At 33.9% G+C, this 12952-nt stretch overlaps 2 protein-coding genes and 1 long non-coding RNA gene across 3 annotated transcripts; 1 reads left to right on the plus strand and 2 right to left on the minus strand.

Annotated features, from left to right (window-relative positions):
* The first annotated feature begins 210 nt into the window (after nucleotides 1-210).
* LOC149483970 (uncharacterized) lies at nucleotides 211-11923 on the plus strand. Its single transcript, XM_089701478.1, has 5 exons — nucleotides 211-2777; nucleotides 2892-3067; nucleotides 3441-3651; nucleotides 4725-4868; nucleotides 10576-11923. Exons 1-5 carry the CDS (start codon nucleotides 507-509, stop codon nucleotides 10732-10734), a joined length of 2961 nt encoding a protein of 986 aa, XP_089557604.1. The 5' UTR covers nucleotides 211-506; the 3' UTR covers nucleotides 10735-11923.
* Nucleotides 5029-7113, minus strand: LOC149483971 (uncharacterized). The gene is made up of 3 exons (XM_089701489.1): nucleotides 6995-7113; nucleotides 6137-6316; nucleotides 5029-5555 (listed from the first exon to the last, which is right to left on the minus strand). Exons 1-3 carry the CDS (start codon nucleotides 7088-7090, stop codon nucleotides 5124-5126), a joined length of 708 nt encoding a protein of 235 aa, XP_089557615.1. The 5' UTR covers nucleotides 7091-7113; the 3' UTR covers nucleotides 5029-5123.
* On the minus strand, nucleotides 9249-9959 carry LOC149483972 (uncharacterized). The gene is made up of 2 exons (XR_016316370.1): nucleotides 9487-9959; nucleotides 9249-9289 (listed from the first exon to the last, which is right to left on the minus strand). It is a non-coding gene; the product is annotated as an uncharacterized LOC149483972 (long non-coding RNA).
* Nucleotides 11924-12952: the final 1029 nt, after the last annotated feature.

The raw sequence follows: 12952 nt of genomic DNA on the forward strand, positions 1-12952 counted from the left end.
ATCCAGAAAATATTAAATTTATTATGATTAAAATATATAAAATCAACACTATATTAATTACGTAAGTATAATAATAATTATTGATACCTTTTGAAGTATACGATCTATTTTTTTAAATGTTTAATTTTCTATTGTTGTGTTCTGTGGTTGTAAAATAATCAAAATAACATGCGTACGTAGTTATAAATTATCTGTGGCACAAAGTGGAGTGGCACAAAAAAAGAATCCACATCTATGGTTGAAGTAAATCTTTTGAGTAGCTTCGAGTTTGACCGAAATGGACGAAAGTAGTGAAAAATAGAGAATAAGTGTTGTTCTATTTCTCTTTAGTCTTTATATTTTTGTTTTACATTAAAAATATCTTTTTATAATTTGTGTGTGTGTTTGATAATGTAGGCCAAAATTTTTAAGTGCATTTACGTTTGTTTGATTTATTTATCAACACCAGGTTATAAGATAAACTTTAATTAACAATATTCACAAACAATACTACACAAATAGTAAAAATGGAAACTGTTGAAGAGCATCCTGTTATAAATTCTACTATTGATGATATGAAAACAACCGTAACTGAGGAATTGCCGACAAACGTCGTCGAATCGGATGTATGTCAGAAGTCAAATGGAGTTAACTGTACTACAAACAGCGATGATAATGTGGCTGAATCCACAACAGAAGCAGAGAGTGTAGTAAATACGGTAACTGCTGTCAAAATCTTAGAGGTTTGTGATAATTCTGAATTTGAAGAACTTGTTAAACATGAGTCAGAGGAAGCCGTCGTAGAAAGCTCTAATGATAAAGAAATTATAGAATCTAAATCTGATATAGATCTTCACACTGAGGACCCAAACTACAAAGAACCTGAAGTTAACGAGTCTGGAATTGTTAATGAACTTGTAACTGTATCATCCGATCAGGTTATAATAGCAGACGAAAATGTTATAGATAAAAAGGATATTTGTAACGAAAACAATATAACTGAAGAAAGCATTGAAAATATAAATCAAAATGAACCCACTATTTCAAAATCTCAGATAGACGAACCGCAAGTATGTGAAGACAAAAATCAAAACAATGACTTGGAATTAGGGTCAACTGTTGAATTATGTACCTCATCTATAACAATTAATGAAGGTGTGCATTTTGAAACTGAAATATTAGTAGAAAAAAATGATAATGATGTTAATGAAAATGTCATAATTGAATCGGAAACTATTATAACTGATAATTCAAATAACATTTTGAGTGAACTAGGTGAAAACATTGAACTGAGTGATGTACTTCAATCATCTGACATGACAGGTAATGTAGAAAATAATAATGCAGCAGCTAAAGAAGAGGTCTTTAATAAAGAAGAATTATTGGACATCCTAGAAGGAAATGATGTTGACCAATCTTACATTGAGGAAAATGAAGCTGAGATAGCATTACAACAACTTTCAATGCTCAAACAACATGGACGGTCCACTAAGAAAGTAAAAAATAAATCAAAAGAAAATGTAAAACACAAAGATAACAAATCAGTAGCAAAAGAAAATCTAGAGAATAAAGTACAGGAGAAGGATAATATTGTAAATGTTTTAGTTATGGATTGGCAGGATGATGAGCCTGAAAATAAAGATCATCAGGACACTGACACAGTCCCTCCTGATTCCGATAAGCAATGTCCACAAAATATTGAAACAAGTGAAGAACCCAGTGGGCGATCATCCGTAGATTCAACAGTTAATGAGGATATATGTCAAAAACAAAGTAAAAGTGAAGATGAAAGCCCACCTAAGAGATTAGGTAGAGTGATTAAAAAAAAGGTAATCTTTGACCCTGATAATCCTGATACATTTACAAAATCTAAGACCCCCTCTAAATCTAAAGAAGTTCAGCCTAATAAAGAACAACCACCTGTAAAGAAAGGTAAGATTGAACACACACCTCAAAGAACTAAATCTAGAAGTCCAACATCAAAATTACAGTGGAAAAAACCATCTCCAAGAAATAGTAAACAAAATAAAAGACTGTCAGAAGTTGATAAGTTATTGATGGATGAAGGAGCAGTAAATATGATATATCAATTAACACCAGAAGCTCCAAAAGGCAGAAAAAATGTGAAGACCAAAGCCGAGTTTATAAAAAAGATACAGAGTTCCACACCTGAGGGCAAAGAAATGAAATTCAGAGAAAGAAAGAAGGAAGCTAGATATGATGAGAGTGATGCTAAAAAAATATTGGGAGGAAAGCACAGGAGCTCCCTAAGTAGTTCCGTAAAGTCGCCTTCAGTTTGTGAGGATTTTGAGACACACAGTGCTGATGATTCTATCATTTATCGCCGTCATTCCTCTAGTTCATATTCTAGCAGTTGTATGAGTCCTCGGCGTCTTAGTGATGTGGAAGGAAACTCTCAAAGTTCAAAACCAACTTCTGCATCCCAAACAGAAAAACAAAATATAACTAATCACAATGACTCAAAAAGCCAACCAGAAGACATTTTTATGGTGGATGTTAATGCAGTAACTTCAGAAATTAAGACAGAACTTATCAATAAAGAAGATTGTTTATCTATTAAAGAAAAGTTAAACTCCAAGCTATCACTTGCTCTCAATAAAAGAAAAAGAGATAGTGCAAAACTAGATAAACCTGCAAAGCTGAAAAAAGTATTGAAACCTGAAGAAAAAGAGGTGGTGAATGAAGTTTCTTATGATTTTAAGTTTGTATCAGTTAACATAGACCAACATTTGGCTGAAATATGTTTACAAAAAACAGGATCAAAAGACAGTGTGGCGGTGTGTATTTTAGTTTTTTGGATTTATGATAAACTATCTAAAATACATATAGAAATAAAAAGTAAACAGACTGATAAACACCACACAATTAACAATTTTTTTTTCTATTTTTAGGTTTTAAAGGAGTTGGAACAAGCTCTTAAATGCATTGATGAAAATAAAGATATTTCTGTGACCCTGTTGTCTTCTCAGTGTGGGACTCTTTGCTCCAGTTTGGACCTCAGTTTACTGTTAGATGAAAATAGTGAAATAAGAACTAAGAATGCATATGAACTTGCTGAATCTGTGAGGTAATTTTTACTTCTATTATACAGCCTCATAAAAAAATAATGCATTTTTGATAGATTACATTTTGCGATTTACATTATAATCTAACAGTTTTAACAACCTTACGGTGACATAAATATAGGGAAATGACAAATTCGTATCAGTCTATATTAACTTATTTAAAAAGCTTGGTTAAAAAGAAATATTAAAAGTGAAAGCTATTTCATAAAAATCACTGGAACTAACAAAAATGTTACATACAAGGTAGGTAATATGTAACATTTTTGTTAAACATAAATAATATTAAAAACTATTGTACTAATTTTCTCATAACTATTAGGATGACAAGTTCGTAATTGATTGGTTCAACATGTAAAACTGTGCGTGTCGCGTCAGGTCGCTGCTGGCGACGGTGAGCCGGCATCGCAAGCTGGTGTGCTGCGGCGTGTGGGGCGCGTGCTCGGGCGCGTGGGTGGCGCTGGTGGCGCTGTGCGACGTGGCGCTCGCGTCCGAGTGCGCCACGTTCTCGCTGGCCGCGCCCGCCGCGCCCTCGCTGCCCGGCGCCGCCGCGCTCGCCGCGCCGCACCGCGCGCTGCCAAGCCCGCTGGTCAGTGTCATACATTGTCCTACGCGTAAGCACAGAATACATAATAGTAGCTAAACGCTACAGAACGGACACTCTCCGCCTCCTGCCAAAATGAAACACTTACCTCACCCCGCACGATCAGGCAACGAAGATTGACAACATTAATCACATTGACTTAAAGTTATTTTATTATTTTGGATATATTTCGTAGAAAATGGTTAGATATTGTGCTGTTTACGGATATATTTCATCAGAAAAAACGCGAATTTTTTTTTACGCTATTTACAAATGTGCCAAACATTAAGCGTTAACACACACATTTACAGTCTCTATAGTGTGACTGTCAAAACGATAGTTTTGTATGGAGTGTCCGGGTTGTGGCTAAGGGTAACTTCCACCAGAGATGTGCTATTCAGTTATGCTGCGAAAATGCTACGTAATAGCTATGTTGTGAAACTATGTGACCCGGCGGTCAACTGTCCCGTAATGCTGATTCATGTACCGCAATTTGCACGAAAAGTGGAGAAGTGAAATTTTCCTTATTTTAATATTATTACAAATAAATAATCATTGTGTTGTATTATTACAAATAAACTAGCGGTCCGCCCCGGCTTCGCCCGTGGTACATATGAAAAATAGATGTTGGCCGATTCTCAGACTTACCCGATATGCACAGAAAATTTCATGAGAATCGGTCCACCCGTTTCGGAGGAGTATGCAGACTAACATTGTGACACGAGAATTTTATATATAAGACTAGCGGTCCGCCCCGGCTTCGCCCGTGGTACATATGAAAAATAGATGTTGGCCGATTCTCAGACTTTCCCGATATGCACAGAAAATTTCATGAGAATCGGTCCACCCGTTTCGGAGGAGTATGCAGACTAACATTGTGACACGAGAATTGTATATATAAGATAATCACATAGAGACTATATGAATTAAAAGTGAAGGTAGCATAAAATAATTAATAGGTAAAATAATATAATAAATAGAATTAAATTCTATAATTTTAAAAGAACTTAAAATCATAATGTAAACTACGTATTTAGCCGAAATAACGTCTAATAAACAATTACACATTAATATTTCAGGTGAACGACTTGGTGATATTCGGCAGGCGCATATCCGCGTCAGAAGCGCTCCGCGGCGGGCTGGTGTCGCGCACGCTGTGGCCCTTCCGCTTCGACGAGCAAGTGCGCAATGTTGTCAAGGATATTGCGATACAACCGACACATGTGAGTACAATTTTGAAGATATCTTGTAAACTTCCGATTTAACAAATAGGTATTTGGTGTTTAAGATATTATAATTTTTAAACAATAGTGAAAGTAGAAGATTATTATTTTATAGTACAAAGTACACATAGTAATGAAATTCTTGTAATTGTCGTTATTCATAAAAACGTTTTTTAAATATATAATGTATTTTATAGGTATATTTTTTACTTTTTATTAAAAACAATATCCCATATTTCTTTGTTTGATACTACATTAGTAATCATACTCATAATCATCGCTGATAGGTTGACAAAATGCCTTCCATCCTTTACCACGATACAACAATTCCGATATTTGTATGAACGAAATGCCACCATTGTGCACACAGATGTGATTCTTTGGGCACAAGCAGGATTGGTACAGGGCAAGCGAGTCATTGTCTACGTTACCGCAATAATCGCCTGACTTACACAAAGGTAGCGAGGAACATTGATACGTGGAAATTGTTACTTCTTCCGTTTTTAACTTCCAATAGTTCGGGTATCGACAGCGACAACTGACTACGATCTTAGGCGGTGTGAGTTGTTGGTTCTCGTGGTGCAAATTTTCTATTTCGTCGGGATTCATTCTATCGTACGACGTTTCGACGGTTAGGGGCGTGTCGTTTATTGTGCATTCGGGCCAGTCCGTTGTGGGTTTACAAAACTGAAATGAAATAAGCAATGTCGATAAAATATATTTTATATACTTAGATTGGCATTTCTTAACAATTTTATTGGGAAATATTTTATACTGTTTAAGAAAAAAGCGTATGGAAGATAATCATTATTCAATTTTATTATAGCAAATATGCAAGCAAAGCGCCTTATTGCACTTTGGACGTGCTTGCTCGTACAAAGAGAAATAAACATATATTTTTTATTAAGTACTAGCGGTCCGCCCCGGCTTCGCCCGTGGTACATGTTTACGTTTTCTCTACATAAGAACCATCCTCGTACTTCAAGGAATATAATAAAAAAAGAATTATCGAAATCGGTTCAGCCGTTCTCGAGTTATGCGCTTACCAACACATTTTGCGATTCATTTTTATATATAAGAAGAAGAAGAAGATGTAGTTAGTTAGTTTCAAAAGTGTTCGGAAATGCACTTGCTCTTCGCTTACAAAGAATATTCATATTTCATAGTGTATGTATATTACATACTTACATTATTAAATAGAAGATATATTTTACATAAAAACATTTAAATAAAATCCTGAACACATCCCATAAAATGAATAAAATGACCTGCAAAAACGCGCGGTTATTAAGCTCAATAAGCCTATCGGTGGTCGCGGGCGTGTCGCAGCGCAGGCGGTGTGCGCAGCGGCACAGGCGCAGTAGGGCCCGCGGCCGCCAGTACCGCTCGAGCAGCGTGGAGCACGCTTGTCGCTCGCTGCATGCTGGGAGACCGCGCTCACTCTCCTCCTAATGCATATATATTTTTATTTAATACTTTTTGACGTGACAACGTCTTATAATTCGATAAAGCCGGCTGCACGCACAAACAAATATGACTCATGCGGCATTACCTCGCTCTGAGGCGTTCCATGTAAGGCTTGAAGTGCAAGCGAGAGCGCGGAACGAGCGACAAAGAAGCACAATAATCGGCTTTAAGACGTTGTCACGTTCAACTATCATCAGTAAACCGACTTTACAGACAACCAATTTTTTATATATTCTTAGTTTAGTAGCTGTAGAATATCGATAACAGACATCGCAGCAACTGATCAAAAGCAGACACTCCTCTTTTTATAGACTTTACTTGTACGCTAAAAAATTTGCTCAAATAAAATATATTCCGGGAAGAATTCAATATATAGTCACTAAGGTATAACGTAGCTACCTGCAGCAGAATTTTAAATAATGGTTCAATATAATTTGAGGTTTTCCTTTACAACCCCGCATAAAGTCTTATTTCAAATCTTTTGTAAGTAGAAGTAGAATATTAACAACTGCTACAAAATTATCAGTATACGCATTGTTTTGATAAACATCAGAGTAAAAACGAATAATTTTAAGATTGAAAGTTGTAACTAGGTACTTAAATAATACAGTAATTTACTTATTGTTTTGTAATGAAATTATAAATGTATATGTACTTACTAAGCCGTAGTAATATAAAACAGTATCATCATTAATTTCGCTACTTTCCGCAAATAAAACTAAAGTAATAATTAGAAAATTGATGAATATCATCATTGCTTATTCAATATGTACATTGTACACTAAAGTAACCGTCATGAGAAGCTATAAATTTTGTAAACAAGTGTTCAGGAGTTCACAACATTTGGACCAACAAAAAAAATGAATTTGTTTAAGATTTAATAAATTATTAAGTAACAAATATTAATTAACATAAATATTATTTAAGAATAATTATTCGTCAGATTCAGATGTTTCCATTTCTGTGTCAGAATCAGTGACATGTATCACGAAGCTGTCTACAGTTTTATCAATCATCTCATCGATTTTGGAATAAAAATTATCTTCTTCCTTGATAACATGCTCCACACAACGCTTCCAATTTTCCGAAGTAATCTGCTGCAGTCCCTCTTGTAATAATTGTTTTACCTCGTCAAATTTAAAATTTGTATTTTTGCGAGCAACATATCCTTTTACGTTGGCCCAAATTAGCTCAATTGGATTAAGCTCACAATGATATGGCGGGAGTCTCAATACTTCCACCTTATATTTTTTTGCAAGCTCGTCCACTACATAAGTTTTAAAATTGTCTTTAACATTTTTTACTTTTAGCAGTAATTCAGTCTTAATTTCATTGTCGTCGTAAGAAATATTCTTACTTACAAGCCAATTTTGTATATCATTTTTTTTCCAGGCAGTAGTAGGAATTCTTTCAAGACGCCTTGAGTGGTATGGTGCATTGTCCATTACCACTACTGCATTTTCTCCAAGTTTTGGGAGAACGTTTTCGAACCATTGTTCAAAATGTGTTGCATCCATTGATTCATGGTAATCTCCCGTCTTCTTGCATTCAAATATATTTTCACCGCCCTCTACAAAACCGTTCTCATTGCCGATATGGGTAATTATTAATCGTTTACCTTTTGACGTTGGGTTACGTGCACCAATGCTAAGTCCTTCTAGGAAAGCCTGCTTCTTACTTTTAACTTGTTTGTCTACCCAAGTTTTATTTACGGTATGTCCTGTAAAAACAATTAAACATTTGTTAATTAGCGTCTTGCGCAGTAAAAGAGTTGAAGTACATTATTATTAATACACACTTGTGATAGCCCTTAAGAACTAATGTCTCAAGGTCGGCGGCGCGTGGGTTATATTTATTTTGCAAATAGATTTGCAGTATCATACACATCACTTCACGGTAAAGGCGACGGTATTTGCTTACAATCAGGCGAACCGTATGGTAGTCTGCCGTTTCACTGCAATAAAAAAAAACACACTAACCTGCATTCACCCATGTCTCATCCATGTAAAATATCTGGCGATTTTGTTGTCTATAGTCTTTAATAGATTTCAAATATTTTCGCCGCCATATTGTTATGTCATCTCTATCAATAAGGGTGCACTCACACACATCAGTCACCGTCACGGCACGTCACCGGACAGGATTAAAAAAAAATATGTATCAATAGTTCTAGTATGACTCTGTTCCCACACGACAGTCGCCGGCACGAAATCTATCAGTGACGTCCCCGGTCAGGCACGTCAAATAATCTTTCCATACATGTATCATACTTTTATCCCCACTCACCCGGTGCCGTCACGTCTCAGTTCAGTCAGCGTCGTGCTACCGTCAATTGCTACATGTTCTCAAGCGTGACACACGTCTAATCACTCACTAACCTGATGTATGTGTTCAATGATTCAGTCAAACCGGCGACGTGACTGACGGACAACATGACGGTGACTGGTGTTTGTGGATACGTACACAAACCGTCACCGATCAGTCATCGGTGACTTGACGGTGACTGATGTGTGTGAGTGCACCCTTAGTGCGTTATTTCGCTGTCGTTTTATATATTTAAAGTTTAAATGCTTTATTAGCCGCCTGAGAGTTGTTTCGCTAAAATTTGGCATATCTTCATCGTCATTGACTGCCTGAAGAATCTTGGGAATTGTTGGTAATTGGCCATTTAAAAAGAAACTGTGAATTTTTTTCCTAATTACGGATTTATCAAAATCGTCTACTTTCTGATAAAATTTAGGCCTGTCTTTAGACTTGATAGGTGATTTTATTCCCTCTTCTGATTTATATTCTTTTAATATATTATACACAGATGCTATGCCAATTCCCAAAATCGATGCTGTTTTTTTATTTATTTCGGTTTTGTAGGGATATTCATTCGATGGCCAATTTTCTTTCACGTACTTATATACGTTGATCACCATATTTTTCTCATTAACCGTAAAGCTCGTCACCTGTAAAAATCACCGGTAGTCACTTGTCACACGAAGCTCAAGCTATATCTCCAGGTATACCAATTAACCTAACCAATTACTTCACAATTTAAAACCTACTTCTAATATTAACCTTAAGTTTCCAAAGATTAGCGCGTTTGAACAAACAACTCTTTCTTTTTACTTATTATATATTTTAGATAAATTGTATTACGCACCTTTTGACGTTTTTTTCGTGGCGAATTTATTTCCTTAGATGTACTGGCTACTGGCTCCATTATACGTAATAACAAATAAAATTAACGCAACAATTAAAGTAACAACAATAAAAAAGTGATAACGAAACAATAACAAAATTAACAATAACAACCAGATCCGCGATATATGCAAAGCAATGAAACAAACTCGTACGCATTCGAAACTCGAATGATGCGTTTATTTCAAAATGGCGTCCCGATAGTTCACAATCCCTGCGACGGACGCGTTCCGGTACCAAGAAACACAAACGATAGCGCTTTGCGTCGTTAAAATATGATCCGACTAAATTAAATAGGTTGTTACTTTCATATAACCCGTCTATATTTCATGTCGATTGAATATGGTCAATTTATTATTATCTCGCAGTATAAAATGTTTACTTAGTAAAAGATGTTTGTTTACATAATTTATAGCTTCTCGTGACGGGTACTTTACACAATTTAGCGGTTCTCATTTGTTTGTTAAAGTAATTTATTTAGGTCGTAACCTATATCGATAAGATAAGTTTTATTCAGTCAATATGCCTCGCGAAGTTTAGCAATTTTCTAGTCGTGAAGTTTACTTTTTGTTTTATTTATGAAGCTTTGATATAATAACTGCATTGAATGATCTTATTGTATTTAAGATAGCCATTCAGTTCCTCCCAAATGACATATGATTAGATAATAATGTATGTGTGAAGTTTCGAAATAACTTCAATTAAAATTGCATGATATTAAGACTCCGTTTTTAATCCTCTCATAAGATATCGAAAATATAGGCTTAATGTTATTAAGCCTATATTTTTAGGTTTATCCGCTATAAAAATAAAATTGTTATATGCGAAAGCTTCTTTTTAAAAAATTACAAGTTCATAAATATATAATAGGTATCTCAATATTATCATTAATAAATTACTTTAAGTATAGATATCTGAATAATTAGCTGGCATCAGGATTAGGTTCTTTTACATTTAAAGAACACCAAATACCTATAATTTTTAATGGTTTATTTATTTGTGTTATTGATATTAAATATAAACAAATAAAATACGATACACGTTATTCCAGGCTGTCCTGTTGAAGAAACGTCTCCTCGGCTTAAAGAAGTCTGGCGAGGGTGAGGTGTCGTTCCTTTCCTGTCTCGAGGCGGAGCGAGACTTGCTCGTGGAGTACTGGACCTCGGTCGAGGGACAGGAGCTCCTGCGGACGGCCCTAGACGCCGCTTAAACTTCAATATCTTCATATCACTGTACTATTAATATTTTTACCCTCATTCTATTTAGAACTATTGTGTTACACTATTTTTCACCGTGTCTTTCGTTTCTTTTATATCTGATGAATAAAATATATTTACTCCTCTCACTTATCGTCTTCGGTGTACGTTTAGTGTAAATAAGGGATATGCACACAATTGACTGTTTTGATTCGTGGTGTCGTTTAGAATATAACAAGGTTAATGTTACATTGAATGATTGTGAAAGTATAATTATCGCATATATGAATGGTGTTGAAGTGTTAAAATTGTTTTTAAATTGTAATAAATAACGTGCTTTTATTTACACAAGAAGTAACTTTTCGTTAAATATATGAATACTGAATAAAATTTGACTATAATAATTTTAAACTTTTAACGTAAAAAAAGTACTATCTTTGTAATTGATAAAATTAATAAGTATACATTTTTGGAAGACTGCTGTTTTCATATTTGTGAGTGTACTGAAAAATTGTACTTTAAGCAGTGTTATGAAATTTAAAGGGTGTAGTGTTAAGAATACATAGATTATATTGTTACGTTGTAGATGAAATTGTTTATGTGTTTGTTTAGATGTTTATTAGTTAACAATTCATATTATGTAAATTAGAATTAATTTCAGCCAAAGTTATGTACTGATTTTTTTCCTTTAACCATGAAACTAAAACCATGTCATTTATTTTGAGGTAACAGACAAACTTACGTGAAAAAGCGCAGCATTGTTACGCAGAATTGCGTAGTTAAACATTAATTTAGTATAATTTTCTCAATTGTATGTATTGGATTTCGGTAAACAAACCATATTATCATATATTATTATATATTTAAAAAAGTATGCGCGTCTTTCACCAAGCTTTGTCCTGTACCTTATACATAATTTAATGTAGTTGGTGCAATTCATTCCTTTTTTATAAAGTTTGCCTTTTAGTTGTGGTATTAATTTACCGATTTGTTTTCGAATACAACTAGGCTTATTTAGACGTAATTTTATTAGTTTACTATTATTGTATTTAAGTATAGCAATAACTTATTTTCTGTTTCTTGAGGAAATAAAGTGCCTTTCATAAATATTTATTTCATTTTATACTAATTTCTAAACATTATAAATAACAACATAAAAATTAAAAAGTATAAGTTTTGAAGATATCATTTTAATTTTACTAAGGGCTGATTTTTTAATCCTTGGTTAAAACTTATTCGTCGAATAATGTATAAAATAACCATTTTAAAAACGTATTCTAATTGCCCGTTTTTTGACAGTTTACGTGACATTTTAATATTATCGTGTAATACTTTATTGGACGGATAAGTTTTATCCAAGCATTGAAAAATCGGCCCTAAAATAAAAATGCATTGAGATTTATTTTTATTTTTTTACTAAAAAATTAACCTTATAAGCACACCAGTCTGCAGTTTTGGTTTAGTGTTTATTTATTCTATACCTAAAAAATTTTGTTTTATAGTTTAAAATTATAAATTTTACCTTTTTATGATAAAGTGTAGAGAGAATGAAGTTATTACGATTTTACATAAGCATTAAATACCTATTAAGTAAATAAAGCAACAAAAACAATAGCGTGATCTAATTTTACTGCAGAAAATATAATGCGATAGCATTTTCATCTGCACTTATTACAATTTTAGTTCCTAGTTGTTTAGATTATTTTCCACAACGCATTGATACGCATATATGTGCTAGCTTTTCTATGTGTACAGACTTTCCGATTTCAACAATCACCTAACATATGGATGTGAAAATAAAATCCAAAAATAATTGAGAAACAAGTCATCTAGTCCGAGAAAATTAGTAAAATCAGCGGAAACAAATCGTGTAGTGTTGAAAATCGTTACAGTTATTCCTTGACATGTCCAGTGAATCATATCGAAATTCCTCAAGGGTGGGGTGAGCTAAGGGATTTTATTTTAGGATTTTTGCTCATAATGGCCCCTTGTCGGCTTAATTCTCTCGGACTAATCATGCTTAAACTTTACTGAATTTTGTTATTCTATATTTTTAAATTTAAAATTAATTTTCACTGAAACATTATTCTTTTTTTTTAACTTTATAAATAAAATATGTGTGCGATTGATATATTAATTTAATGATGTATGTTTTCACTTTACTTTTGTTTGATTGCTAACTTTGTTTTTGTTTGATTGGTTGAAGGCGCTTAAATATCAGGATCTACGGGT

The sequence above is a fragment of the Colias philodice genome, chromosome 12 (genome assembly GCF_061535455.1).
Source record: "Colias philodice isolate Cphi_HAF_F1 chromosome 12, ilColPhil1 Martin Lab GWU primary, whole genome shotgun sequence".
Taxonomy (NCBI): domain Eukaryota; kingdom Metazoa; phylum Arthropoda; class Insecta; order Lepidoptera; family Pieridae; genus Colias; species Colias philodice.

Excerpts from the sequence above, each read along its gene's own strand:
- LOC149483970 (XM_089701478.1), top strand. The coding sequence starts at position 507 with ATGGAAACTGTTGAAGAGCATCCTGTTATAAATTCTACTATTGATGAT. Across the intron at positions 2,778-2,891 it reads GATCAAAAGACAGTGTGGCG|GTTTTAAAGGAGTTGGAACA; the intron begins GTGTGTATTTTA and ends TTCTATTTTTAG. Across the intron at positions 4,869-10,575 it reads TTGCGATACAACCGACACAT|GCTGTCCTGTTGAAGAAACG; the intron begins GTGAGTACAATT and ends ACGTTATTCCAG.
- LOC149483971 (XM_089701489.1), bottom strand. The coding sequence starts at position 7,090 with ATGATGATATTCATCAATTTTCTAATTATTACTTTAGTTTTATTTGCG. Across the intron at positions 6,317-6,994 it reads TTTTATATTACTACGGCTTA|GAGGAGAGTGAGCGCGGTCT; the intron begins GTAAGTACATAT and ends TATATGCATTAG. Across the intron at positions 5,556-6,136 it reads ATAACCGCGCGTTTTTGCAG|TTTTGTAAACCCACAACGGA; the intron begins GTCATTTTATTC and ends ATTTCATTTCAG.